Raw genomic sequence first — 25,734 nt, 5'->3', positions numbered from 1 at the left:
AGTCAGATGAGAAAAAACAAATAACACATGATTCAGCTCATAAATGGATTCTTTAAAAATGAATAAACAAACAAAAAGCAGATTCAGAACTATAAATACATAGAACAAACTGATGGTTGCCAGAGGGGAGGAAAGTAGGATTTGGGCAAATGAGTGAAGGAGAGAGGGATCAAAAAAGTAGGTGATCCTAAACTTGAGTCACACATGCTTCAGAATGGTAGACAAACTTTTCAGGCAGTGAAGATCCTGTTCATCCTCAAACATTGTTCATAAACTTAATATACAATTAACTTCAATCAATCTAAGTAAATTGTGTATATATGCATATATGTTGCTTTATTGCAGCAGCCTGTTAGAGGTCTATGGCAAGGAAAAGCAAATCATATAGCTCAAGTATAAATTGATGCTCCAAGTATATTCAAGTAAAATAACCATAGAGAAAATGTTCCCATATTCAAGAAGTTTTCAAAACAGGTTGTATATAGGGATGCCTGGGTGGCTCAGTCAGTTAAACATCTGCCTTTGGCTCAGGTCATGATCCCAGCATCCTGGGATCGAGTCCCACATCAGGCTCCCTGCTCAGTGGAGAGCCTGCTTCTCTCTCTCCCTCCGCCATTCCCCATCCCCCACTCAGACTCATGCTTTCTCTCACCCTTGTTTTCTATCTCAAATGAATAAATTAAATCTTTTAAAAAAACAGGTTGTATACAGGATGTTGCATTCTATTTGGAAGTCAGGGTGTACTTTTGTGGTAGTCAAAGCATATGCATGACTTTGTTTCCTTCTTGCTGAATTAAAATGAAATGATATCTCGGGAGCTGTATCTATTGAGAATAGGAGAGGTTTTTTGTTGATCTCAGGCATTAACTTCCACTGCCATTTCTACTGCTTCATTCTTTGTGGTACACACCACAGCCTGATGAATGCCATTTGAAAAGTGAAAATATCTTAAGTTTTATCCCATCTTCTTCCACTGCACAAATAAGCAGAAGAGGACCCATTCTAAGGGACACTCAAAAGGGGGACGCTCATTTGCAAACCAACTGAAATTTGAATAGGAATTATACTCACTTGCCTAAACTCAGAGGCTTCAGTTTCACAAAAGGGAGAGATAATTTCACAAAAAGGAGAAAGAGGTGTTCCATTGATTTTTAGCCAAACTTAGGGCAAACATTTTTACACATTGATGTTTATTACTAAACAACAGTACAATTAGAAAAATCACTGTTATACACTCTGCTTTTGACTGTGTTTTTTAGGGCCAGTTTACCACTTTGTTGACTAGAAAAGGCCTTAAAAACCATGTGACCCTCAGGGCACCTGAGTAGCTCTGTAAGTTGAGCATCTGACTGGAATTCTGCTTAGAAGGTGATCTCAGGTTCGTGAGATCAAGCCTCACCTCCAGCTCTATGCCCAACACTGAGTATGCTTGAGATTCTATCTTCTGTCCCTACCCCTCCCCCTGCTCTTGCATGTGCGCTCTCTCTCTCTCTCTTTAAAATACTTACATACATACCTAAAATATTTTTTAAAAAACACACACAAATATGTGACCATCAAAAAGATAAGAAATTAGTGCTGGCCCTGTGGGGAACGTAAAGTCAGGTGCACTGTTGGTGAAATAATAAACGGTAGAGTCCTGCTACAGAAAACAGTATAGAAGTTCCTCAAATAATTAAAAATAGAACTTTAATCTCTTTTGCTATGAACTGAATAGGACTGTGCTAGAAACTGAATAAATTCTTTGAAATGGTAAAAACAAAAAGCAAAATACCATGTAACCTATTTCACTCCAGACGCTTCAGAGTCCCTAAAATGAAGTCTCTTGGAAGATCCCACTATGATCTTTTCCATCTGCACCAAAGGTGTTCAAACAAATATTATGGTTATGATTATTAGCTGATTTGAGCACCCCCATGGCCTTTTGAGGAATGGCTCAAATAGTTAATAATGATAGAAACACAGGTGAAAACCAATCAAACGATGAGAATGGTGGGTACAAAAATAAACAAGTGTTGGCACGTATGTCATGTACATTTCAAGGTTATGTGTGCATTTCTGTAAGGGGGAAATGAATAGATGGTTTTTTGTCCAGATGAGCTGTACCCAGAAAGCAGTCATTTCTCCTTGCTTATCTGAAGCAGGGAGTTGGAAGACAGATTGCTCTCATCAGCCTCTCTTCTGAATTCTTTTCCTCTGATCTGCATCTCTTAAGTCCCATCCTGGCAGTGGGGAAAAGGCTTTGAATTCTCTGCTATCTGTAGAAATGCTAGAGTGAGGTCAGAATCACAGTGCTCTGCCAGAGATCCCCTCCCCTCAGTTTGGGTTTCCAAAGGTAAGATAAAACCATCCGCACCCGACACACATTTGCTTTCTCTTCGGGCATGGTGTTCTCTGTGTGAGCTTCAGCGTTTTCCATTGCCTCTTTTTTAATTCCACTCCCACTAAGCAGAGAAGGGGACCAGGACATCCTCCCCACCCCCACCCCCAAAAAGAAACCGGGTAAAGAGTTGCTGTTATCTGGAACAGAGGAATTCAAGATGAGGCAGAGCTTTGGTGATGTACATTGAGGGCAAAAGGGAGAACTTTGAAAGGTGAACCTTACAGAGACAAGCTGGTCATTGAAAACTAAGTTGCCAACTTGCCTCCAGTGAACAAATGCACCTGCCATTCGTACTGCAGCCAATTTGCTGTTTCTACTTTTATCTCTCTCATGCAGCAGGCTCCAAACTCTCAAAGGTTTTCTTGTGCCTCTTTTTGTGAGGCCCAAACCAGCAGGACTGTTAGATAGAGGCTTCTGTGTATGCATTTTATTCCCACCTTCTCTCCTACTATTGGCATTAAAATAAATTGAGACAGTAATATTCATAAAAGAAGAAAAGTTCTAAGGAACAACAGCTCTTCCTCCAAACCCTAATGCTACTGGAAACTCTCCAGCTCTTCAGGATGGTGCATGGCATCTACATAAAATGCAAGCCCTGGAACCTAGCCACCAAGGGAGAGATGCTCTGTGCTGTGAACACATTGTGGAGACGTGAAGTAATGCTTTTAATCCCATTCTCCAATAGTGAATAACAGCTTCTAGAGAAAGACCTCCTTTGAAGGATGAAATTCCACAAGCAAGGTCTCAGCCTCAAAGCATTTTTTTTCCATGTCACAAAATGTTTGATAATGAATGATCGTCAGGTGACTATTTTAAATTACCTAAGCAGGAGGGAGAAACACCATCTTCCCATAAAAAGCATTCAGAATGACAAATGTAGATTTGCTTATTTGAAAACATCCAGTTCAATCATTTCCAAAAGGATTTAATTATTTCAACATGTATTGTCGAGCTTCCACAATAGCTTACATTGCTCAGCCCCAAAAGATGCTTCTAGTTACAGACTTCTAATTCTCCATGACAGCTTCTCTGAAGATACCTCTATACATTTAAATATAGGCCATTTCAAACCCTGGCAGGAAAGGACAGACATTGGAAATGCGTCAAATTAATGTTTTTTTCTCCCGTTCTCTCACCTATGTGAAATATTCTAATGTTGCCTTAAGGTTGGGCATTTAAATAGCATAAAAGAAAAAATTATTCAGTTATGGTTTTCCAATCTGTAACTCTAACCCAACGTAAGGGAAGATCTCAGTGATTAGTCTTAGGATATAGAAACAATGATAAACATGTGGGTAAAATTTCTGTTCTGGGGCCCTGCCCTCCCTTGCCTTTCTGACTTGCGCTTCCATATCTTACTTTAGATCAACGGAATGAATTGCCTTCCATTAAAAGTAACAATGCTGCTGAGCAACTGTGGTATACATTTCAGAAGGAGAACTGGGCTTCAACACATCTGAGAGCAAAGACATTAGAAATAGAAAGCATTAAAAAAATAATAAAAAAAAAAGAAATAGAAAGCATTTAGTGTTACCACACTATTGAAGAAACAAATATTATATGGCTCTTTTAGTCTATTCAGAAAAATCACAGGTTAAAGTAGATAGAAGTTGCTGGTCATTGTTACCTCCCAAAAGTGTATTTCCAGAGAGTAGTCTTCTGTTTTCCATTGATTCATTCATTGATTCATTTGTTCATTCTTTAATTCATTCATTCATTCATTCCCTCTTGTGTTCCAAAAAGTATCTTTTTTTTTTTTAATTTTTTTGACAGACAGAGATCACAAGTAGGCAGAGAGACAGGCAGAGAGAGAGGAAGAAAAGCAGGCTCCCTGCTGAGCAGAGAGCCCAATGCGGGACTTGATCCCAGGAACCTGGGATCATGACCTGAGCCGAAAGCAGAGGCTTTAACCCACTGAGCCACCCAGGCGCCCCCCAAAAAGTATCTTAAAACCACTGTCCTCAGTATCGCTGTCAGGTGCCACTAACATGTTCCAAGATTAACAAGAGTTATTATAAGCACATACTACCTATTACAGACAAACAGTTAAATATTTTGTATGCATTTACTTACCTTGTTTAATATCTTGTTTAGTACTTTAATTATCTTGTTTATACATTAATTATCTTATCGAATACTTGACAATCCTATGAGATAGGTTAAGTCTCTCCTTCTGTAGATGAGAAAACTGAGTCAAAGTTTTCACCAAGATTTAACAGCTAGTACTCTGAGGAACTGGGGTTGGAGCCTTGCCTGAGTTCAGAACCCAATGCCCAGCCATAAAGTTATACTCTGTAAATATATATTTAAAAAGAGAGGGCTCCTACCCTTATATACCTTCAGACATTTCTGAGTTATTCCTTTCACCTGAGCATTTATCACACTACACTTTTGACTTTTGATCCTTGACCTTTATATTCACGGGTACAGCAAAACATCAGCTATAGGGCTGTGTTGCCCAACTCAAGGGGGAGCCCTCCAGATTGACTTCCAGAGCTGACTTCTCAAGAGAATAAGCTTAAACCACTGAGGTTGGTCAAATCTTTTTATGTAAGATATTGTTGACCTTTATCCAAACTATAAAGATGAATCCCTGAGTCCCTAGTTAGTATTATAACATGTGCTGGACCAAGTATAATCATGAGGTCATTGCATGTAATATAGAGCTCCACATGAAAATCAGTCATGTTACCATACACTCCTGAGTCACTTTTATCTTCCTTTTTTGCTTTCTGGAAAAAATAAATAAATAAAGGAAAATATCCTAAGCATATATACCCACTACACTTCCCTAAATGATTTAGTTAGTCCTTACATTTATCCTGGAATCTAGAAAATTGGCATCTGTTATTTTTAGGGATGAATACACTGAAGTATAGAGAGATTTTTGTGGCCTGAAGGAGCCCTACTGGGAGTGAGAGGAAGTATGGGTCTCAAAATCTAGGTCCCCTTGAAGCCTTCTATTTAGTGAATGGGGCTGCTTTTAGATAACTCTGTTTACTTATGTGGGTCAGATCTTATTTTCAATTTAGAGTCACACATTTTTTGGTATGTTCTTCTCACTATTATCCTGAAATTCTCCCTGGTTGGCCTTAAAAATAACTCGTGTACTAGAAATATATTCAGTAAAATTCCTTTATGTTTTTCTTATGAAGGAATGCTTGTGTAATAATGAGGCCTGCAGAATACCAAATATAGAACCCTTTCACTATGGGAAAGCTAAGGACAGACTCCGCCCTTGTTAGAAACCTTATTTGTTCTGATAAAGTATGATTTTGTATTTAAGTAAGGGAATAACACAGAGGTCTCTGAGGCCTTGCACTGATTATGTAACACAGTTTCCTTAAATATATACTGAGGCATTGTCCTCCTCCTCTAGCTAGGGGGAGGGGGAGAAAAATCTGCAGGTATAAAAAATACCAAAACAGAGAGAAAGCCAAAAATATAACCTAAGACTCATGTATTTCCAGGCAGCTGTGCTATTTACTAGCAAGTATATGCAAATGGAGGGGAATTTGGTTATAGTACCTGGAGTACAAAATAAGCATTTTTCGTACAATATTTCCTCAGGCAATTTCTAGAAATATCTTATACTGTTTCATTATCTCTGTAGTTGTGAATAGAGGTTGTGACTCCCTTGATGGGAAATGCCATTTTGCTAATTCAAATAATATTCCTTTGCACTGTATTTGCTTAAATTTTATAGATCATTTGCTTTTCACACTGTGAATCTTATATAAGATTATAAAATTCAAACTTGAGAATGCCGAATTCCTAGGATATATGACTTACAGGTCAGGGGTCTGGAAGCAGGTGTGTGCCGCTTGTTAACACCAAAGGCTTATAAGCAGAAGTAGGTGTGCAGGTAGGAAAGATCTGATAGGTGGCAAAGACAAAGCAAGGTCCAGAATTGGGCAGACCTCCCTCTCTGACTGCACTCTGGCTTCCATACCACAAAGCAAAGGAGAGATTCCTACATGGTCTTAAAGAGGGCCAGTATGCATCAGGAGGCTACAGTTGGCCAAAAAATAAGAGAGAAATGGATGAGTAGGGCCGAAAGACATGAAGATTCATCATTTAGTCATTAACCATGACTCATCTAGGTCTCACTGGATGGAGGGAAGAGGATTTTCATTCAACAGTCATGATTCACAAAATATGAAAAGACCTTGAGAGAGCATCAGATCATTTCCAACTTTAGGCCAGTTTGCTTCTAAATAAAGGTTGTATAGTTTACTCTTCTTTATTTACTTATTTGACAGAGAGAGAGAGATCACAAGTAGGCAGAAAGGCAGGCAGAGAGAGAGAGGCGGAAGCAGGCTCCCTGCTGAGCAGAGAGCCCGATGTGGGGCTCGATCCCAGGACCCTGAGATCATGACCTGAGCCGAAGGCAGAGTCTTTAACCCACTGAGCCACCCAGGTGCCCCTAGTTTGCTCTTCTTAATGATGTTCTGATCAGAGTACTCCATGCCCCAGGAGGTATTACTGAACTCTTTTGCTTATTTCTTACTGAAGAAGCCCAGTTAGGTCAGACAGCCCTGTGCTACAGAGCAGCTGTGTTATCCGGACACATGGCCCCATAGTTACCATCACAAGATGGGAAAGGGCTGGAGCAACCTGCTGACAGTTTTTAGGGCCAGGCCTAGTGTCGCTTACCTCACTTTCCTCAACATTTTATTGGCCCACGCCCAGCTTTATGGTTTCAAATTAACCACAGCAGGTTGGAAATGTAGAGAAGCCCTGATACTTGGTGAGCCTTAATAGGCCCCTCCACCACCTCCAAGGTATTACCAGACAATGATTGGGGAGTACCATTCGGGAGAGCTTTGAACACTACGCAGTCAGGAGCACCCGCATCCATCCCTCCAGGAGGCAGGTACACTGAAGGTTGGACTTCCATGATGCCCTGACGGTGTGTAACCACCACCAGTGTCAGACATGTCTGGGCAGGCAGCTCGTACAGAAGCCAAGGATTAAATGGTAATGTGTTTCTTTTAGTCTTGCATTAGGATATGGAGAATGTGTGGCATTTCAAATATTTTCATAAGGAATGTTAAATAGGAAAGGAAAATCTGCACAGGGACATAGACATGTCCCTGTAAAGTAGGTCTTCATTTCGCCACTGGCTTTTCCTTCCTTTGACTTAATTCATACCATTTTAATGAAGCAGTTTGAAGTTCCCTTCATTCCAGTAGAAGTGATATGTTCCTGTTACCCTCATTAGGATCTATAAACTAAGGTGTAGTTTGAGTTGAACCGTTTAGCGTCTGATTGAATGAGAAAGAAAGGTTATAAAGTTTTTAATGTGTGAATGCCAGATTCAGGTGTCAGAAATAGAGTATATAACTGTTACACCCGTGAATGTCCTAGTCTCTAACGATGCTATCAACTACCAGCATAGCAGATTTCTGTTTGGTTGATAATTTTTCTTTTTTACAGTGTTTTAAGACACTTCTAAAAACATTTGTAATAATTTACTCTACTTTGTAATTAGATTTAGTGATTAGAATCTTGCTCACTTACATAGCTGTTTTCCTTTAAATGAATGGCACCAGCTGGCTTATAGCTGAAACCTGATCTGACTCTCAAAACTAGCAGAGGGGCCGGCATAAGGCAGAGCCTGACGTGTTCTGGAGTTTCACAGAAAGTTAACAGAGGGAGATGTTTTAAGTTCTTTTATATATCCCTTATTTTTTTTATATTTCTAACAACATGTATATATATACATACATACATACATATATATGTATATGATATGCATATGTGAAATATATTGGAGGTTTTCTTTTAAACGTAAACTTTAGCTACTCTGGGCATACATTCAACTTACCAGGACAGGGAAAGCGGCCGACATTACCTTCTCTCACACAGCCTCTAATCACTAGAGGAAAGAAGCTAAAAATTTGCAGTTTGGACTTAAGCTGCCTGGGCTATTTAACCATCAAGAGAAATGTGATGGCTGTATAATTAATGGAAGAAAGTATTATCAAAAGGCTAAGAGAGAAGAGAAATCACACGTGGCTCTGAGTATTGTTTCCATGTAATTTTACACACGACATTGAAGATTCAGTTAAGTTATTCATTCCCTCCTTTTACTGTTAGTGAGAAGCCACGTCACCAGACATTGTGTTTTCAGGCCTGTGTGACAGGTCTGAGTGAGTCTGACTCACAGAGTCAGAGCTCCTCCATGGACAGTCTCCCAGGTTCAAATCATTTGCCAAGTGAAGCTAAGTGAGTTGCCCAAGCCAGAGGGAAGACAGAGTAATAGAGAGTGCACTTGCCCTTTCCCCTTGGATTAAAAAAAAGGAGCACTGTGGACTGAGAATGAAGAATACTTCTGGTGACCAGCAGGCCTGGGTCTCAGTCCATCTGGAGCTGTTTGGAACCAATAGAAACCCAAGAATCCCACTCATGGCTACAGCAGGAGTCTCTCCCCTGGGTGCCCTCTGGCTTCAGCTGCCTTCAGGCAGTTGACTGGTAGTGGACAACAGGACTGAGGAGACCAGTGGGCATCCAATCACGCGACCACTGGGACCACCCCATACTAATTTCTGCTTCACAACCTGCCTCTTGTGCTTGCGAAGGACATGGGTGAAGGACAGGCTATGAGGGCTGCTGACTTTCCCCTCCAGTGCTCACATTTTCCACAGAGTCTATATGAAACTCGAATGCATTTCCAATGTTTTCTGGCCTAGGCCCTATGGATAAGCAGCTAGCCCTGCTGGCCCCCTGGGGCGCTACAAAATTCCCAGTTGATGCTGAGCCAAACCCCTCGCTGACATGCGGCTGATTCGCACACATTCTCAGTCATGTGTACATTATTTTGTCCTCCAGACTTGCCCTTTTTCCCCAGCATTTCTTCTTGATATGAACCCAGAGTTGAACTTGTAGTTAAACCACGCCAGGTTGGCAGACGGGGAGAGCGGACAGAGGGAGACAGACACAGTCCCAGAGGGCCCCACGGCCTCCGGAGTCCCTGGCCTTTGTGCTCTGGCCTCACAGCATGTTCCCTGGAGACTGCTCGTGGCCAGAACTGATCTGCTCTCCTAAACACAGGTGTTGTGCGTGTTTATGTGTGAGACTGGGAGCCAGGTGAAGGATTTTCATAGCCAGTGTTTATTTCCTTAGGACATGGAAGTTTGAATAAAACATGGCAGGGTGCAGAAGCAAGAGAAGAGAAATCTTTGACATTTTCCTCCGTAACATGCCCAGGGCTCTGAACAAACAGTGGGGACCTGAGGCACCTCCATGTCTAACTTCACATTTAGCTCAAGATTAATGAGACTAGCCCCCTTCGGGATTCATTTGTGGAAGCAGGGACAGAACATTTCTTCTTTTCACCACCACCTGCCCCCTCTTGAGTTTTAAGAGGAGGGAGAGTAAAGACAAACCCCAGTTTACGTTGGCCAAACCGAGGGAGAGGAAATGTGATAAAGGCAGTAAGTAAGGCCTATGAGGATGTCTCTAGTTTCCACTGTAAAATTGTTAAAGCTTCTCAAATGACAGATAAGAATGTTATCAGCATTATTTTTAAGAATGCCTCAAATCCAGAAAGCCAAATTCTCAGCCATGTCATATTAATTGAACCAAAAAATTGAACTGAATAATGTACAGAAAACAGATTTAAGGAAACCAAACTTCCTGGGCCTCTACACAACCAGTAGCGTTTTCATTACTGTACTAAACACAAGTACCCACCTACCCAGATTTTCCTATCTCTAGCTGTGTCTTGGTTATCTTTGCAGCTCTTTAATTCAATCAACGTGGTACCATCTCACATCTTAACAGTAGATATTTAGTCTTGAAATAGCAAGTTCTTCCTAGATCTTCTCAACGCAATCAGACGAACTGGTTATGAACTTTGTACTTTTACTTTCCAGCTTCATGACCTTGGCCACAGGAATGAACCTCACTGAGCTTCAGTTATTCAGCCAATGTATAGGTGAGATATGGCAGTAATAAAACTTGCCCAAGCCGTCACACTGTGATAGGGTATAGATCAAATAAGGCAAGATACTTACCAGCATTTCACAAATTATATAATGTTACACTATCTCCAGGTATTGCTATTATTAATTGTCTTTATTCTTTTTATTTTTTCTCCTTTCTGCTTCCTTAAGTCTTTTTTTTATTGTTTAATGTTCCTTTGTCCCTCTAACAGGGGCGAGGAAAGATAAAATGGGGATCTAACTCATATTCATCAACTCCAGGATTTGTTTCTTATATTTCCTTCCTCCCACAAATGCTGCATACCTACTTACCTCTATGGAATTTTCTAAGCCTACTTAGAATGACAAAAAGTATGCTGTTTCTCCTTAGTTATATTTAACATTTGCAATAATTACTGTATTTTCTACCATTACATATAATTTTTGAAAAATTATAATTGGCATGAATGTATTAATTAATTCACGGTGGTGACTCCGTTTAGAAGGAAATAATGTGAGTACTCCACATTCAATTCATAATGGTTCATAGTAAGCTTAGCACAAGGACAATGTAAAAAAAGAAATTCTAAAAACCTCCTGTCAATCCTATTCTTTGTCTAGATTTTCTATCTTCTGGGCCCTTGAGCAGAGGCAGGAAACAACTTTTATTATTTTCATTGTATTCAAGGCATGCTTTAGTTCACCCTGGTTGGTTTCTATTAGAATCTACCTCCTTCCCTACACACAAAGAACACTATATGCCTTAAGCAACTAAAAAAATAGAATTCAGGCTAGTAATGTGGGCATGAAATGTTTAAGTTTAAGGGATTCTTATAAGCACCATACTGATTTCTACATATATCTGATTCCCAAAATGGAATGAAGAAACAAGATGAACAGAAAATCATTTAAAAAAATGTTAGAGTAAGTGTTCTTTTTATTTTTGTGGTAACCTTTTATTGGCACTGTTGTTAAAACCATAAAAAGTGGCTGATCTAAATCATAATTTTCATTGTTTTATCTTCTCCTCACCTCTGGCTATGCCTAGCACAGTGTCTATGCATGTTACACGTTCTCAGTAAATTTGTATTATTTCTAAACGTAATAGATGTAAGATTAGTGTCTGAACCCTTTAAACTTCTGTTCTATTAACTTATTGTTTATTTCTCTCTGATTAAGAATTCTGTCCTTTTTGGGGGCACCTGGCTCAGTCGGATGAGCATGTAACTCTTGATCTCAGGGTTGTGAGTTTGAAGCCCACATTGGGGGCAGAAATTACTAAAAAATTTTTAAAATAAAAACCTTAAAATTCTGTTTTCTCTCTTTCTTTTTTTAAAAATATTTTTATTTATTCATTTATTTGACAGAGAGAGAGATCACAGGTAGGCAGAGAGGCAGGCAGAGAGAAAGAGGGGGAAACAGGCTCCCTGCTGAGCAAAGAGCCCCATGCGGGGCTCAATCCCAGGACCCTAAGATCATGACCTGAGCTGAAGACAGAGGCTTAACCCACTGAGCCACCCAGGCGCCCTTCTGTCCTCTCTTACTATAAGGACTTGTCTATAATATTCTCTTAATAACTAAAGAATTCATCCATGGGGTCTAGGTAACTTTTTCTAACTTTTTTTTTTTAAGAAAACTAATGGAACACTGAAAAAATAAATTGTTTGGGCTACCCATAATGTATTTTGTAGCTTTTAGGATATGTCCTGTTTTAAGGCTAAATCTTTACAGGCTCTTCATGGAATAAGGAGTAGGTTTTTAGTAGATGCCAGGAATATAGCCTGAATTTTCATATACTCTTAAGAATTATACTGAACAACCCCCTTAAACATTAAAAAAAAATTCAGTTTTGAGTGCAAAGACAGAAAAGATGCACTTCCCTTTTCTCTGCTAAAGTCTGTAGGTACCATTTCTGGGCCCTTGGAATTCACCCAGTTGCTATTTGCTACCTACCCTAGGTAGCCTGGTATTTTTGAGTTTCCCTCTGCTCAGTACCCCCACTTCTGCCAGATAGCAAAACCATCTGCTGCTTTAGATGGTATCTAAAGACTATTCCATAAGTACCAGAAATGATACAGCTATTTTGTCCAGGTAAAGGGAAGATAGCAGATACATTCCTCCCATCTATTGATCAAATCAGCTTCTGGATGTTTTCCCAGATTGGCAAAAACCAATATCCAAACAGCTGCAATAAAGGTCTGGGAATAGGAGACTTTGGAGAATCTGCTGACTTGTTGAGTAACTGCAGCCTCAGTGAACAGTCAGGATAGTTCCATTTGCTCTTATTTAGCAAGGCAATGACCCATACATGAGAACAGCCATTTGACATCCCACAGAGTATACATATTGCTGAAGCAGCAATAACGGATGCCCTTAGCTGGTCATGAATGCAAATGCTGGTGCCTGAATAATCTGTCCCCTTTCTAAACCAGCCCACACGTTTAGATGCCAGGGTAATTCTGAACGTTTAGTAAGTACAGAAAAATTCCAATTGAATGTACTTTCTTTGTAGGTAGACGGGGGGGCCTCAGTCAGATGCAGATATCCATGCCACACATGTCACCCGAAGTACACATCCGCCATGGTGTGGAGTAGAAGGGAGCTCATAGCATTTCTTTGTACCATGGCTACTGTGTTTGAGTCATTGAGAACAGTCTGACCCAAATTAACCCTCCTTTGTGATGTTGGCTACTGTCTGAAAAAGTCTGTAGGGAGTGTTCTTATGTTAAGTCTGACTATCTGAGATGGTGCCAGGAACCCATAGGGCCACTTGAGAATGTGATAATGTAAGGTTCAAAGGTCAAAGAGGATGTCTTACCCAGCTTGCACCTTTGGCCAGCACAGTAAAATGCCAGCTGCAGCTCAGAGGACTATGTTAAGTGAGGCTTCAAGCACTAACCCAGTTACATGTATAATTCAGAAATTGCTCCTTTCTGATTACAAAAGGATGGCTTTTTCTTGACTGTACGTTGCTTCAATATGTCATTTTCATGAGCTCCCTCGCTCCTGTTTCTCTGACTACCACATTACCGCTCATATGGCACTTGGCTTTGTTTTATATACACGTTTTATCTTTTCCCCTAAATTGTTAGCAGATTATCTCTAGTTTCCTTAAGTTACTTTGTTCATCATCTAATGCATGCATAAGTGCAGCATTTGTAATCACTCCTTGCAAAGAAATTTGAGTAACTGATATGTATAATGAGTTTCTTCTACTTTCAGATTCATCTGACACTCAAAGAATCTATAGTTTCCATATTTTCCCTACCCACCCATGAAATTTGTGTTTAGAAGGAATCCTGTTCCTGGAGGGTGCTCCTTTTCACATACCTACTTCAGAGGCAGATGTTTCTGGCTTTATAAATGGATTCTTTTAAGAGTGAGAACTAATACTAGCAGAAAAGAAATGATCATTGGTGGTTTTTTTTTATTCAAGTTTATCCAGAGTTAAGGCTGCAGAGACAAATTATAGTCACAAAGCACCTGGAACACTCTTTTGCCTATGAGAACAACAAATGAAGGACCTCCCTTTACTGAGTCTTACATTACAAATTATGTAATGGTGATCACATTTTGTTTGAAGAGCTTTTCCTTGGGAGCCCAACAGTTAAACTTCTAAAACTTATTTCATTTATGATTGTACATTCCTGCATCTTTGTGTCACTTTTTAATATTGGTATAAGACGTCTAGACGTTGACTAAAGGGATGAACATATTGGCATAGCTCTGTCCATTAGTAGAACTGGATACATATCTCTCGGGTGATTTTTTTGTTAATGCCAATATTAACGATTAATTAGAATTATAGTAATTACCTAACCTTCTGACAATAATGGCATCTACAAAAATATCACCGTAATGCCATTAGCCATAGAAATGCATGAACTATTTTATGTTTTTTTTAGGAAAAGTTAAGCCAACAGTGCTTTATTAGCTGGTTTTAACATGTAATAAATAATAGCTACACTTAGAGAACCACTTCCAGTTTACATGAATTATTTTATTTGGCTCTAAGAGAAATCCTATAATATTATTATTAACTTTGCATATATTTTCAATTACTAGATGAAGAAACTAAGTCTCAGGGAGATTTAAACAATTTGTCTCTAATTTGTCCATCTATTCATTCAAAATTTGTTAAACACCTACAGTGTAACTTGATGAGGACAGTTCAAAAGCAAATATCAGAGAATATGTAGTTGCCTTGTGAGCCAGTGTCAAGGTAGGATCAATATTCCCAGCTCTCAAACTAGTATACTGTGCTATATTCTCCAGTCCTATCATCCAGTCCTATCATCCATTCCAGAAACTATTACACCATGCAGCAAAGCATGCTTCATTGGTGTTCTCAGAAGCAAAATGCTATATTAGATGGATGTTTGATGTTTCATAAGATGGCAGTATGTGTTATATTGTATATTTTTGTTCTTCATGTTGAATTCTTGGATCATGCTTATTTAACCCAAGGGCTGCCTGAAAACATCCTGTAGATTTCTAAACCCAACTCTTATACAGACATGAATCTATCATTTTCTAGTCTGTTACACGTGCAAAAGCTAGGGTTTAAGTTTGTCTAGCCACACCAAAGAGAGGTGAGAAACAGGAGGTGACAGTGTTGTGTTTGTTTTTTTTTTTAAAGATTTTATTTATTTGAAAGACAGAGATCACGAGTAGGTAGAGAGGGAGGCAGAGAGAGGGGGAAGCAGGCTCCCCGCCGAGCAGAGAGCCCGATGCAATGCGGGGCTCCATCCCAGGACTCTTAGATCATGACCTGAGCTGAAGGCAGAGGCCGAACCCACTGAGCCACTCAGGCACCCCCAGTGTTGTGGTTTTAAGGGCCCCTCACTACCACACACCTAGTAATACCAGCATCTTGCCCAAACTTTGAATAAATGATAACTAGTGAGACCAATTTATTAATAATTTGTGTGATTAGAAATAACATTTTGAGTTGAGTACAAGCTATAGCTGCTAATTATTTGAGGTTAGAGAAGTGAGCCAACTAACCACTTTTCTCCCTTACCCTGGAACTGATTTATTGTCCTTCTGCTGGCCGGTCAGTTGAGGACTACAGATAAAGGTATTTAAACATTCTCAGCTTTTTTTTTTTTAAATTATTTTTAAAGCAATGTGTGCTGACAGATAAGAACCAATGCTAGACATGCAGCTAAGTTGGTTTTGTGGAAACCCAAAAGAATACCTAAGCATAGAAGACAATTTACCTTAATGAAAAAGTTCCTCTTCAATTTTTTCCCTTATTATGCCTACTTTCCAATTTGTACCAATTAGGATTCTTTGGTTTAAGCAACAGAAATTGACTGGCTAATTTGATGTAAAAAGAAGGCATTTCTTTGGAAGAATATGGAATAGCTCAAAGAACCAAAGGAAAAGCAGAAAATACTGCCTTCAAAGTACAGAGACCATGCATCCTTAGGGAGGCAAGTTGCAGACATTAGTGAAAAATAATAGTCCTTTCAGGTGGCTGTCCTTTCATGAAAGTGTTAGCTAACTCTTGTGGTTGAACAAACCACCCCAAAATTCAGGGGCATAAAACAATAGTTATTTTTTATTTCTCACAAGTGTGCAAGTCAGCAGATCCAGGCTTGGGCTTCATTACAGGTGGCTCTGTTCTCTGCATTGTCAGATTTACTTATATCTGTCAGATTTATTTAAAAATACAGGATGCCCAGTTAAATTTATAGTTTTCATAACAAATAATTTTTTAGTATAGGTATGTCTCATGCGTTGTTTATCTAAAATTCATTTTTGACATGTTTGGCAATCCTATTTGCCATCTTCCTTCCTCTTTCTCTTGGGACCAACAGACTCAGCTGGTCATACTCTTCTCATGCAAATGGAAGAGGCACAAGACCAGGTGGGTCCAATTGTGCCAACACTTCTCAAGACTCTGCTTGTATTCCCTATGCTTATATTCTTAGCCAAAACAAGTAACATGGTCCAGGGATGGAAAAGCATGAACCACCCACTGAAGGAGGGCATGGGCATGGCAAAAGTTGTGGCTACTGGAAAGAGTAGAGAATTGGGGCCATTAACACAGACTCCCACTGGTTGAATCAGTTTTGACCTCTCTTGAGTCATTCCCTATAAAAAACAGGTTCCGGGGCGCCTGGGTGGCTCAGTGGGTTAAGCTGCTGCCTTCGGCTCAGGTCATGATCTCAGGGTCCTGGGATCGAGCCCCACATCGGGCTCTCTGCTCTGCGGGGAGCCTGCTTCCTCCTCTCTGCCTGCCTCTCTGCCTACTTGTGATCTCTGTCTGTCAAATAAATAAATAAAATCTTTAAAAAAAAAAAAACAGGTTCCAGGGAGGGAAGGCCCAAGTAGCCCATCTTAGGTCACTCTCCTAATCCTTGGCCAAGGGAGAATAGGTCACTTGATAGATGAACCCAACAAACCAGTGGCAGTGGGTGAGAGGCATCGTCCCCAAAGGAAAACCAGAGTTGTCTTTCCAGACAGAAGATAGCATAAATTTGGGCAGGTAAAATAATATATGCCCACTCCATTTTTGTCCCTGACATTGCCTGCATTTCCATTTTTGGTCAAACATAAGAGATGTTAGCCTTATATAAAAGAGAAGGAAGGCGTAGGAACCTAGAGAACTGTAAAAATATGTGCAGGCAGGTCTAGGCTCCCACAGGCCAGGGCAGCCTCTACAGGTCTGGTGGAGAGAGTGGGTATAGGAATTAAAAGAGGGGCACCTGGGTGGCTCAGTGGGTTAAAGCCTCTGCCTTCTGCTCAGGTCATGATCCCAGGGTCCTGGGATGGAGCCCTGCATTGGGCTCTCTGCTCAGCAGGGAGCCTGCTTCCCTTTCTCTCTCTCTGCCTGCCTCTCTGCCTACTTGTGATCTCTATCTGTCAAATAAATAAATAAATAAAATCTTAAAAAAAAATAAAAAAGAGAATTAAAAGAAGGACGAGGAGGGGCAATAAAAGCATCAATGGCAGAGGCAGATTGACTGTGTCATAATCCTACTTACTGCTACTTCATTGCACAGCTGAAGGAAGCCATGTATACACGTATACCCGGATGTTAGCATTATTTTAGAAGCTGTCATTGAATTTGCATTGCATGGACAAAATGTACATTCTTTAACACAGAATTTATGTGGGTTTCAATGAAAGAATATCACCTAGTTAGTAGTACAGATTTAAAAATCACAACTACTAGGTGTGGCATATTCATTTTGGTTTGTTTCCCCCATCCCCCAGTGGGAACCTTAAGAATTCTGTTGAATAATGAATTTTACTAGTGTTCTGAAAAAGGGGTATCTACATTATGTTTTTCACTCAACATTTTTAGGAAGTGTTCATCTAATAAGCAATTGATTTGGGGACTAGCAACACATAGTAATAGTGTGGTGTCCAAAAGATTAATGACATATTTTAAAGTATTTTGATACAATTACTTGGAAAGGGAAGTAAGGTTTCTATTTATATATTTCCCAGAAATACTGCTCTGACCAGGTTGGTAGAGCTATGTACCGTAATTCTGAACACCAAAATAATGTATGCATTTTATATAATTTAAGCAGTCCTACTGGGGAAATTGACTAAAACATCATGAGGGGGGAAAAAAACTATTTGTTGCCATAAATAAATTTCAGATGATTTAAAGAGTGCAACTTAAAAAAAAAAAAAGCTTTGAAAGGAAAAGAAGAAATAGTCATAAGTATTTAAATGATTTTATGTTAGGAAAGTATCTTCTCTGCACGAAAGCAATGGAAGAAATTATTTAAAAAGTCAACAAAAAAATTGAAAACTTGGGGGCGCCTGGGTGGCTCAGTGGGTTGGGCCGCTGCCTTCGGCTCGGGTCATGATCTCGGGGTCCTGGGATCAAGTCCCGCATCGGGCTGTCTGCTCGGCGGGGAGCCTGCTTCCTCCTCCTTCTCTCTCTGCCTGCCTCTCTGCCTACTTGTAATCTCTCTCTGTCAAATAATAATATAAAATAAAATCTTTAAAAAAAAAAAAGAAAAAAAAAAAAAGAAAACTTGGGGCGCCTGGGTGGCTCAGTGGGTTAAAGCCTCTGCTTTTGACTCAGGTCATGGTCCCGGGGTCCTGGGATCTAGCCCCACATCGGGCTCTCTGCTTCAGCGGGGAGCCTGCTTCCTCCTCTCTCTCTCTGCCTGCATTGCTCCTGCTTGTGATCTCTATCTGTCAAATAAATAAAAATATTTTTTAAAAAAATTGAAAACTTTGGGGCATCTGGGTAGCTTGGTGGTTAAATTGTCTGCCTTCAACTCAGGTCATGATCCCTGCATCCTGGGATCCAGCCCCACATGGGCTCTCTGCTCAGCGGGAAGCCTGCTTCTCCCTTTCCTGCTTCCCCTGCTTGTATTCCCTCTCTCATTGTCTCTCTCTCTCTCTCTCTCTCTCTGTCAAATAAATCAATAAAACCTTTAAAAAGAATTTAAAAATTCTACATAATAAAAATGGTCATAAAATTAAGAAGTTAGGAACAAATTGGGGAAATTGTAAATCATGTGACAACAAAAGGTCAAATCCCTAAGGTTTAAGAAGCTCTCATTAATCAGTAAGAAAAACAAAATAATCCAGACAAATTGGAGAGATCGCTAAAACTGAATAGGTTGTAAACATCAAATAAATGGCATTATATTTAGGAAAATAGAATAAGGCACACTAATATCCCCTGAATGAAAATTACTAGGCAATACTCCAGAAGAAAAGAAAATATCCAGAATATGTGATGATCCATGAACATAAATCAGGATTACAGTGGTTTTGATAAGTAAACAACTTATGTTTACTAATGCAAATGAGATTATCTTATTAAAAGTGTTTCCTATAGTCATCCTTACTGAGAATTAAAATAGAGCAAAAACCCTATTTGGAATCACTATTGCAAAAGTGAATATGATCTAGAGGAGGAATTAAGTTTGGGAGATCTATAAACCTTAAGTTTTGATACTAGCTTTATAATTACTTAGCTGTGTGATTTCTACCCATATTGGCCCTATGTCCACATCTGTAAAATGGCAATAATGAGAATACTTTTTTACTTCCCAGAATCTTTATAAAGATTTTACGAGGTAATAGAATAAAACCTTTGCGTTGCCCCTTTCATGTTATATTACCAGTGACAGTGTAAATGTAGACTGTGTGAATTGCTGTAGGAAACTAGGAACCATTAAACCATTAAACTGAAAATAATACAAAAACTGTATGGATGTATTATGTACATACATACAAGTATGCACGAATGACTCCTTGTAAAAAAAAAAAAAAAAGAAAGTCAAACTCTGAAAGTGTCTATAATTCAGGAAGTTGAACACGAAGTTTATCTTTCTTCCTATGTTCCTAATCTACACAAATATCTCTCAGCCCATGGTTAGTTTTTTTAATAATTATTAAGAGCTAAAAAAAAATTGGGAGTGAACAAGATGGTTAGAGGGGTAGCTAAAGAAATATTGACAAAAGCTGTATTTTACAGGTTCAAAATAAAAGTTTGCTCCTTTCTGACAAAAACTCAATGGGACGACTTCCTTGAACTCAGAAGATTTGAGGCAGGGGACTAGGGGTGGTGGCTGATTTTCATTGAGTTCTTCTTTCAAGCATTCTGTGAGCAACCCGCCTGTTCCAAGTGCTATGGGCTGTAAGATTCATTGGTCAAGGATACAAACCATAAGACACTCAATCTCAGGAAATAAACTGAGGGTTGCTGGGGAAGGGGAAGGATAGGGTACCTGGGTTATGGACATTGGGGAGGGTATGTGCTGGTAAGTGCTGTGAATTGTGTAAGACTGATGATTCACAGACCTGTACCCCTGAAGCAAATAATACATTATATGTTAATTTTTAAAAAAAGGTAACAAAGGCCCTCTCATCTGCCTTCTTCCATTTAGTGACAAGCACAAGTAAATAATCTAGCAATGACCACTCAAGGCTGTGGTGAAGAAATAGAGGGCTAATTGTGGGAACACAGGAGGGATGCTTCACCCAATCTGAAGTCAGGAATGGGGTCAGGGTGGGGTTAGGGATGAGGGTGGTAAATGACAGGGTAGTCTTCCTGGAAAAAGTGAGAAAACAGCCCGACAAGCTGAAACCTGAAGGGAGAAAAGGGCTGACCACTTGAAGGGTTGGAAAAAGAATATTCCATGTAGAAAAAATTGTGTGTTAAATACCTGGGAGTAAACAAGCATAGTATCTTCCAGGAACCAAATGTTGTTTGATCTGACTAGATGATACAATAAAAAGGGATAGGACATATGACTAAAAATGTAACCAGGGGCCAATCATGAATGGTGTATTAATTCATATTAAGAAGTTTGAATTTTTTCTTGAGGGCAGTGAAATTAATCAGGGAATATTATACTCACGTTTGCAATTTAGGGGGAAAAAAACTTCTTATTGTAGTGTGATGAATGAATGACAGTGAGCCTGAGGAAAGGAAGGCTAGAGGCAAAGAAATTCATTGTAATGCACTTGCAGAATTCAGGCCAAAAAAAGAAATGCTTATGGTGGATGGGAGTAGGATTTGGGAATAATGAATGAATCTGAGAGAGATTTAAAAGGTATAAACCACAGAATTTGGGAACCTTTTAACATGGGAGAAGTAAAGGAGAGAGAGCAGTCAAGGGAGATAACTTTCCTCTTTTACCTGGGCAACTGTTTGTATGATGATGCCATTCCCTGAGATAGTGAACAAGACTACAAGTGTTCTGTGGGAAGGAAGATGATGATTTCTGTTCTGAGTATGTCGAATCTTGAGTATCTGTGAGGAATCTGACAAAAATGTAGAAGAGTCGATTGGAAAATAGGTGGTAAAAGTCATGAAAAAAATTTGGGCTGCAGATACTGATTTGGGAGTTATCAATTATATAACCTTAACTTCTAATGCTAGAGAGTAGATGAGGTCATTCACAGTGAATGATATGAAGGAAGAGCACAGTGATCAACATTTCAGAAATATAGATATTTAAGGAATAGGTCAAAGTAAGTCTAAAAGTTAAACTGGGAAGGCTGGCCAGAGGGGTAAGACAAAATAAACAGTCAAATTTGACATCTTAGAAACCAAGAAAAGAAAGGACTGGAAGAAGGAAGACATAATCAACAGAGTCAAATACTTCAGAGGAAAATTAGATAATAACAAAATTGCTCACAGGACCTAGAAACAATATGGTTCAAATTGATGAGCTTCCTGAAAGCAGTTTCTTGGGGGGTTAAGGAGAAATCCAGATTGCACCAAAGGCTGAAGTGTGAATGGAAGATGTGACGTAGAACAATTCCTTCAAGAAATTTGGAAACGAAGAGTTTGAAAGTAAGAGGATAACATGGAAGTTAGGGAAGGATTTATTTCTAGAACAAATGATGGCATCAGATATAAATGTTGTAGGAAGAAACTGGTACAAAGTATAAGGATGTAGAAGATAGACAATGCAATGAAAATATTGACCCAGAGGAGGGTGAAGTATAATATCTCTATGAGTAAATTTCTGACTGTTGAACACAAACACTGAATCTCTAGTATCTGAGATCCAGGACCTAGGTATATTGTTCTTAATTAAAAGAAACAATATGGTTTCATATGGAGTGCATAGGCTTACATTCAGTTATTCTATTTTATTCTTTTTTTTTTTAAAGATTTTATTTATTTATTTAAGAGAGACACAGTGAGAGAGAACATGAGTGAGGAGAAGGTCAGAGAGAAGCAGACTCCCCGTGGAGCTGGAAGCCCGATGCGGGACTCGATCCCAGGACTCTGGGATCATGACCTGAGCCGAAGGCAGTCGTCCATCCAACTGAGCCACCCAGGCGTCCCTATTCTATTTTATTCTTAACTTTATCATCACCTGTGTATGTAACACTGAACAAGTGGTTCAACTTGCATGACACACAAAAGGCAAGCCCTTATATATATATTCCTCTTATAAAAAGAGGTAATTATGAGTAAATTTTATCATACATAATAATTCACTGGGAACTTGAACACCAGAGATCCTTTCTGTTTTGAAAATTTGCATATTTTCATATTAGAAATACAAAGTCTCCCCCTGTACCCATTTTTTAAAGTCCAAACACATCTGTATTTCTCCTTTGTATTCTGTGGCCTGTCTTGCAATTCAGAATTAACCACAAACTGAGTAATATGAGCTCTTATAATTATTACATAGTTTCCTGTTGCAGATTTTAGATTATTGAGAAAGATGCCTAAGATGTCTAAATCTTATTCTTGAACACGACCATAGATTTCTAATTTATTGTAGTTTTTTGGAAATGTTCAGAACACTGGCTTATTTAGCTAAGAATTAAAAATGATGAATATTAAACAACAAAACAATTGGACATTCAGAGCCCTGAATTCTAAGCCCAGCCATATTTCATGATGGGATTGCCCTTGACAAGCCATTATATCTCTCTGTGCCTCATCTTCTTCCTTAAAAAATGGGTATAACTTTTTAGGTCCTCAATGTAAAAGCCTGGGATTCAGTGTGCGAAAATGAGAAAAAGACCCATAATCCCAGTAGATAAAAAAGAACTAGAAACCCTATAGATAGATACCACTAAATAACAGGAATCAACCACATTCCATTTCTGCCACTGGGTTTGATTTAGAATTACTGGTTTCTACCCACAAGCTCTGTAAGATGTCATTGTAAGAGAAATGCTACTGTCAAGAGTCTCTCCCTTCCTCCTTCCTCTACTCAGACCTGGTCAGTTGCCCAAGTACCATCCGTGTCTCCTAACAGAGATCTTCAGGGATCACATGGTTGTCAGACAGCTGTCTCTACAGGCAAAAAAAATGTTCCCATGTTACTCATCACTACAGGGCAGAAAGAATGAGAAAAAAAATAAGTCTTTTATTATTGAACTCCTTTATGCTGTCTTGTTCACCTCTCTCCCCCTGATACATACTTGCTCAGGAATAGCTTAAGCAACTAAGATCTAAAACCAAAAAAAAAGGAAAATCACAGTCAAACCATAAACTCTGCTATTTGTAATCAGTGCATAACCTCTGTGATGAAATTTGTGAGTAATTCACTTTCCACTTAAGCCTACCAATATGAGATCTAATGTTGCTGCCCCGAACACTAATGAAGGAAGTCAGGCGGCAGTACAGCTAGCCCTCAGGGACTCATTTCTCACACCACCAAAAAGTAATTTCCATCATTTTCAGCCATCTGGTATCCTGGATTGTGAAGATGAAGTTTCACTGAAGTATTGCCGAAGAGTGTGGGCCCTGGAGTCTCCTTGGATTTGAATCTCTTTTCTGCCTCTCACATAGTTCCATCTATACCTCGGATTCCCACCTGTAAATAAATCCTCGTAGGATATCATTTCTTTGTAATAAGGAGTTACTGATATAGTACTTATAAAGTTCTCTACATAGGACCTTACATATAGTAAGTGTCTAAATTTAGTCATTATTAAATTGTTAATAATAGTGGCAGTAAGGGGCACCTGGGTGGCTCAGTAGGTTAAGCGACCAACTCTTGGTTTTGCCTCAGGTCATGATCTCAGGGTCACAAGATTGAGCCCCACAGGGGGCTTCCTCTTCAGTGGAAAGTCTGCTTGAGATTCTCTCTGCTCCTCCCTCTCCCCCTCTTTCTGTCCCTCCTCCTGCTCATGCACTCACTCCCTCTCTCTCAAATAAATAAGTAAATAAATATTTTTAAAAATAATAATGGTGATTAAAGCATTAGGAGTAATATTACTTTTGTAATGTCTGTATAGGCCTTATTAATTCAGTTTTTAGGCTCTAAATTGTGTCATCCAGTCTGTCACATAGCAAGGTGATATTTAGAGACTTTCTATTAGGATTCCCTGATGGCTGCCTTATGTGCCTAGATTATTAGTAAACAAGTATTACCACATCTTAAGAACACAACTACGCAACTCATACTAAATAACATTTTTTTCCTGACATTTGGAGAAAAGATTGGACAATATTCATTTTATATACATAGGAAAATAAATATAAATGTAAATGCCATGTAGTGATAAGAAAAATTTATTAATATGTATAAATGTGCATGCTCTCTAATATCCAGATAAGGTCTATTCTAATGAGAAAAGAGCTAAGACACTTTTATTATACTCCTCTGTGAACTTCCTACACTAGCTGGTCTTATTGGAGTAATTCTCCTTATAGTAAGACCCATGCTTTTCATCTGCCAAGTCTCTAAGGGGGTGTAAAGCAGCCTGGCTTCTTAACAAAAAACTTCAAATGGTTTAAGTCATAAAAGCATTTAGCTCAGATTTACTGTATCCAATGGCATGGACCAGTGCTGCAAAGCTGGTTTTACAGGCATGGCTACATGTTCCATTTGCTTTTGTCTTTACAGTTCCACCAAAGATCTCCAACATCTCTTCGGATGTCACTGTGAATGAGGGAAGCAATGTAACCCTGGTCTGCATGGCCAATGGCCGTCCTGAACCTGTGATCACCTGGAGACACCTTACGCCAACTGGTAAGCAACCATCTACTCTTCAAAATACTACATATCATTTAAGATATCCTCATGCTTCTAAGATCCCATTGGATCAGAAAGACAAGCATGTATCTGGTTATTAAAACACTAATACAACTGCAACATAAGACTTACTTTGGTCCTCCCTGGTCTTTGCCAATGTTTTCATCTTATAAAATGCACAACCATTTCTTACTTCATTTTCAATAGAACATCACCTCCAAACAACAAATATAGAAGAGTTAAATGCATTAAATGACCTAGTAATGTCTAAAATGTATGACAGTTCTGTGCTTGAGCAAGTCTTGGGGCAATATGTTAAATGAATTAAATTTACCTAGCTCTTTGTATTTGTTTGTTTGTTTGTTTTGCTTTGCTTTTTAATTATAGTTTCCTAATATGTCACACCTTGTGAAGAAACTTTCAGGATTAATGCAAAATTATTAGTGACTTCTAATGTCTTGTCTTTGGCATCTGGCTCTGGAAAGGGGGTGCATCAGGCATGGACTAAGCTGCATGAGCTCATGATGGGTCCTTAACTATTGATGCAAATTCAGTAAAAGTCAGAAAAACTTTTTCCAGAAAGGTCTTCTGCATCCTCCCCTCCCCCTTCCCAGCACTGTCACCATAACTGAATTCTCAGGCCCTGATGCTTTTTGAACTTCACTTAAATATTCTATCAAATTACTTGGGGCAACTTCCTACATACTCTCCTGCTCTACAGATTAGATTTTCTTATAAGCAACACCATGCTTTTACAAATGACACAGTCTTTGTAGAAAAGGGCCTGCTATTTGATTTCTCAGAAAGAGGGGCTATGAATCAATTACTCTTATAAAATGTAATTTATTTTGGTAGATAGCCCTCAATTTTTAATTGATTTGTATCTAATATTATCTTAAAATTACCTTATAAAAGGATTTAGAGATTTGATTAACACCATATAGCCAATCTGGAATGAACACCATACAAAATTGTT

The 25,734-nt window shown here is 39.1% G+C and overlaps 1 protein-coding gene across 2 annotated transcripts in view; it reads left to right on the top strand.

Annotated features, from left to right (window-relative positions):
• Nucleotides 1-25,734, top strand: part of LOC122908525 (limbic system associated membrane protein) — a 656,564-nt gene that overhangs the window by 398,456 nt on the left and 232,374 nt on the right. For both annotated transcript variants that reach the window (XM_044251433.1, XM_044251434.1), the window contains exon 3: nucleotides 24,630-24,755. In XM_044251433.1, coding sequence (XP_044107368.1) covers nucleotides 24,630-24,755 — 126 coding nt within the window. The remainder of the gene's footprint in view (nucleotides 1-24,629; nucleotides 24,756-25,734) is intronic.

The sequence above is a fragment of the Neovison vison genome, chromosome 6, assembly GCF_020171115.1.
Source record: "Neovison vison isolate M4711 chromosome 6, ASM_NN_V1, whole genome shotgun sequence".
NCBI lineage: Eukaryota > Metazoa > Chordata > Mammalia > Carnivora > Mustelidae > Neogale > Neogale vison.
This window is presented reverse-complemented; position numbering and strand designations above follow the sequence as displayed.